This window comes from Palaemon carinicauda, chromosome 23, assembly GCF_036898095.1.
Source record: "Palaemon carinicauda isolate YSFRI2023 chromosome 23, ASM3689809v2, whole genome shotgun sequence".
NCBI classification, from domain to species: domain Eukaryota; kingdom Metazoa; phylum Arthropoda; class Malacostraca; order Decapoda; family Palaemonidae; genus Palaemon; species Palaemon carinicauda.
In genome coordinates this window covers 8792571-8797865 of record NC_090747.1, presented here as the reverse complement: position 1 = coordinate 8797865, position 5295 = coordinate 8792571, and the positions used below count along the sequence as shown (strand labels likewise).

General features: G+C 37.5%; 1 protein-coding gene across 1 annotated transcript; it reads right to left on the bottom strand.

Moving 5' to 3' along the window:
• Positions 1-1585: 1585 nt before the first annotated feature.
• LOC137617413 (uncharacterized) lies at positions 1586-2614 on the bottom strand. Its single transcript, XM_068347442.1, has 2 exons — positions 2090-2614; positions 1586-2014 (listed from the first exon to the last, which is right to left on the bottom strand). The coding sequence occupies exons 1-2, from the start codon at positions 2612-2614 to the stop codon at positions 1586-1588; spliced, it is 954 nt and encodes a 317-aa protein (XP_068203543.1).
• Between the last annotated feature and the right edge of the window lie 2681 nt (positions 2615-5295).

The following is a 5295-nucleotide window of genomic DNA, read 5'->3' as shown; positions in this document are numbered from 1 at the left end:
TATATGTATATAAATATATAAATATATAAATATATAAATATATAAATATATATATATATATATATATATATATATATATATATATATATATATATATATATATATATAGAAAGAGAGAGAGAGAGAGTGAGAGAGAGAGAGAGAGAGAGAGAGAGAGAGAGAGAGAGAGAGAGAGAGAGAGAGAGAGAGAGAGGGATCTTCCCTCTTGAAACATTAATTTTCAGAAATCGTACTAATTTCAGACACAATGCAACAGCTTTCTTCAAGCAAAGCCAGGAAGAAAAACGCATGAATTCACCCTGCAGGTCTCAATTCTGGGTTTGCAATGACGTGCTTAAGGCCGAAACATTCTTTTTGACTTCAGGATCATCTGAAGATAATCCACAGTTCTTATTGATACACCATGATTCTGGAACAAAGTGTGGCTCCCACAGAAAGGATGGACCACTGAACCATCTTACATCTTTTAAAAGTCTCCGAGCAGAAGCACCACGTGATGAAATATCCGAAGGATTTTCATTACTGCTGACAAACACCCACTCATGAGTTGATGACAGGTTCTTAATCTGTTGGCCACTATTGGCTTCAAACACATGAAACCGTTTAGCCTCATTACCAATATAACCAAGAACTACCGGACTATCAGTATAATGGAAATTCTTTACACCTGAATAGTTGAACCTTTTGTTGAGAAAGCTACTAACCCTAACTGATAATACTGCAGCTGTTAATTCTAACCTTGGGACCGAAATCTGTTTCAAAGGAGCAACTCTAAATTTAGAAAAAACTAACGAGACATGTACCCTTTTAAGAATATCAAACAAACACACGTACGAACACTGACCATACCCAAGTGTTGAAGCATCAGAAAAGTGATGAAACTCCACTGAAACAACTTCTGAAAAGTCAAGAGGCTTTATACATCTATTTAACTTCACATCATGTAAATGCAAAATTTCAGTCTTTCACTCAAACCATTTAGATTCAACTGGATTAGACACGACATAACTCTTGCAAAATTTGCTTACCCTGAAGAATGAAGGGTGACACAAAACCCTAGCTGATCAAACACAGAGCTGATGGTTGACAGGATACCTCTTCTGGACAAAGGTTTTTCTTTCAAAAGCACTTTGAATTGAAAATAATCTGCCAGAACTGACCACTCAACACCCAAAGTACGATCTACTAAATTGTCAGACTTATTAAAATGAAGACTTTGAAAGTCTGACAGCGATCTTTTATTGGTATTGACTGCAAAACCTCTGTAGAGTTTAAACAAAAGTTATGTAACCGTATCCCACGATGCGCACAAAGCCTCTTTGTATTCTTCACAAGTTCAACAGCAGCTGAAGGTGTAAAAACTGAAGTAAGGCCATCATCGACATAGAAAACTTTACGAACAAACTCGGCAGCTTTTTTACCAAACTCAGGCTCACCATCGTCTGCCGCCTTCTTCATGCCAAAATTAGCACAACCTGGTGATAACACTGCCCCAAACAAATGTACTGTCATTCTGAAATGTTTTGGTTCACTAGAAAAAATCTCCTTTGTCATAGCATAAAAACCTAAGATAATATCTATGCTCTTACTTAACTTTAAACTGATAAAACATTTTCTCAACGTCACAAGAAATTGCAATTGGCTCTTTGCGAAAACGGCACAAGACCCCAGATGAATTATTCATTAGATCAGGTCCCTGAAGCAACTCATCATTAATTGAAACTCCATTACAGCAAGCACTGCAGTCAAAAACAACTCTGATCTGGCCTGGTTTTTGTAAGTTATAAACACCATGGTGTGGAATATAAAAACAACGATTACTAACAATTTCCGATTGAGGAACTTTTTCTGCATAACCTCGTTCAAGCATATCATTCATAAAAGATATGTAGTGATCATACAACATCTTTTCCCTTTCCAAGCGTTTAACTAGGAAGCGCAGTCTCCTCATAGCATTAGCCATGCTATATAAAAATGATGGATCATCTCTTCTAAAGGGCAAAGGCATAACAAACTGTCCAGATTCAGACAGAGAAAAGTTATCCTATAAAATTTTTAAGCAACAATGATCTTCAGTAGACAATTTTACATTATCAGTTTCATATTCAGTGAAGTCTTTTTCAAGTATCTTGGCTACATCGGAAGGAGAAACTTCTTTAATTTTGCACCTCAAAGTGAACTGAACCATAGGTACTGGCAAAGGATCAAGATTCTCAGATACCAAACCAACATGAAAAGCTCCTAAGTCACTGTCATCAGATTCAAATTCGGTAGAAATGCTTCCAATGATAGTCCAACCTAAAATACTTCGCTGTGCATAAGGAGCGTTGCCTGATGGTGGAATAACCTCCAAAGTAACCAAAGCCTTTGCACAATTATAGCCAATAAGCAATCCTATGTCGCAATTAGTTTTAACCAGTACCAGTTTATCTCTAATACAATGAAGATGTGGCCAATCATTAACCATATCTGGTGAAGGTATATGACTGCGATTAGCTGCCATAATCTCACGAGTATATGCTGCTGGTAGACTCAAACAACCGTTACCATCGAAACTTCTGACACGTAAACCACTGATCTTTGAACTCTCAGCCAGTTTATCCTCAGCCAACATTGTACTCAACAACAAGTTTACCCTAGGGCCACTAACATTCAACTGTTGAGCAGTTTTCTTTAAAATAAACGTAGAGTCACTCTGACTGTCCAGCTAACAATAGACCAAAACTTCACGATTAGGGTCCGACTCTATGAGCTAACCACACTGGAACAATCAATGAACTAAACTGTCGTCCATGCCAACAACTCATAAAACTTTGAGAAGACATTGGCTTAAAAACTGGTGCATCCACACACAAAACATTATTTTTCTTAAAATCAGCAGAAGTCTCCTCACTCTTATGCAACACAGTTGGATGTCTTTTCTTACAGTCTCAACAATATAATTTGCGTTGACAATCCTTAGTCACATGACCTCGACGTGAACACCCATAGCAAAGTTTCATCTCGAACACAAACTTACTTCTCTCATCATAGGCCTTCTCTCTGAGCTTACGACACAAATCTAGATAGTGAGCTTCACTACAGAACAAACAATTCATAGAATTCTTTTTTGATTTGTCATTACAGTTAGACTTGGACTGCTCAATTAAACTAATAGAAAGTTTTTGAAACCATCACGTTGTCTTTCCTTTTGTCACTAATGGAGTATTCTTCAAAGACTGATATGACGTAATAGGATTACATGCGATATCAACTTCATTTGACAGAAAACCAACAAAGTCACTAAAAGAAGACAAAGCATTTTTCTCCCTCATACTCTGTGTTACTATATGAGCCAAACGATTTACAATCCAATCTGGCAGAACACGTAACATCTTCTGGTTTTCCTTCTCATCATTCATTACCGCAAGATTACCAAGGCACTTTGAAGCTGACAAACACTGCTTCAGAAAATCTGGGAACTTTCGCAGACCAATATTGTCCTTTCCTGATATTTTATTCCAAGACTCTATTCTATTTCTGAATGCCATCGAGATTGTAAAAGGATTTCCATACCTGTCTTTCAACAAGTTCATGGCATCCACATAGGAATCATTTGAATAAATATACAAAAAACCTTCAATGCGTTCTCTAGCTTCACCTCCAACATATTTCTTTAAATAATTGATTTTTTCACAGGATGACCCCCCAGGTTTATCGATCAAAGCAGAAAAGGAACTCTTCCATTCAGCGGATTTGAGAACATCTCCTGTAAAAATTGACGGCTCTGCAACCGGCAACCTAGACTTAACAAGTGTAGCTAGCAACTCATTGTCACAATCCAATTCTTGTGTATAATAATTTGGGGGATTAACTGGGAGTTGAACGTTTGACACATTAGGTTCTAACCTTGGATTAGACTGATATCTATTTTGAAATGATGATGGAACAGCATATGGGTTAATCGATGTAACAATCTTTTGAGACACATTAGGAGCTATCCATGGTATATCAATACCTGTACCAGGATTAAACGAAGAAACTCTGGGTTGTGCAACTGAAGCAATGGGGGCAGTAACAATAAATTTCCTAAAACTATCTGTAACAACTACAATTGGCAACTGTCGAACTAAAGGAACTCCATGTTTTACACCTGTGTCGCCTACAAAATCCTCACACTGTGTTATGGATGGGGGAGGTTTTACCTCATAATCATACAACTCGGCCAATGTGTCTAAAAAACTATCGATTTGATGGCGCTTCCCAGACTCATCCACCAACGAATGTGAATTAACACTACAACAAGAGCCTTCTCGTTGCTGAAACGTGTCCATCTTACACTCCACAATGGCTAATATCCGCTCCAACCGCAATTTCTCTATCTCAGCTTGAGCTTTCTCTAAATCATCTTGAGCTTTGGATACTGAATCCACAAACTTTAACAGAGTTTTCAGTTCTGCTGCCTCAACTAGAGCTTCGGCCATCAACGAAGAATGCCCACTGAAATTCCTAGAACTCTTACGAGACTGCTTATGCGAACCATTTGGCTTTATTCTAGGCATATTGTCTACTTCGCTTTCATCAGAAGGACCAACATTAGAAATAAGATTATTGGGTTGTTCAACCATTGAATCAGTTTGGGCTTTTAACTCTTCTCCTAGAACCACTCTACTGCGATTATAAATAGCAATAACTGAATCTAGTTCTACTTTGAGATGTGATAACTCTGCATTGACCAAAGCTCTATCCCACCTACTAGCTGTGTTAGCAAACTCCTTTCTACAATAGGCAATTTCTAACTCCGTTCCCTTTTTTAGTCAATGTCCGTTGCCTAACGGGTCTACCTTCCTTAGCACTCATGTTTACTTATCACTCTGAGCTCAGAAATACCTTTACAAATGAGTTATATACCGAATACCACGATATACATATACATGGTCGAAATAGAGCTCAGAAATACCTTTACAAATGAGTTATACACCGAATACCATGATATACATATACATAGTCGATATAGTTACATTATAATATAAAAGTTCAAATTATGCAACCAACAGTTTGTCTTTCCTGGCAATACGCCAAGAATGTACGAGGAACATAGTCTCTCAATAGCTATAACAAAATAAAAACAGTCTACCTTGAATCCGTAGAAAACCTGCAATTGTAGTTACCGATGCGCAGAAACAAATTTGAAGCACATTATCAGAATGAGAGACCAATAACTGTGCAGCTCCTTCCATTAGTTTTAGCGCTTCATATTGCAAAGGATTCGTGTTGCAGTTCTTGACAAAAGCGGTTTGGTTTTACTGTGACGGA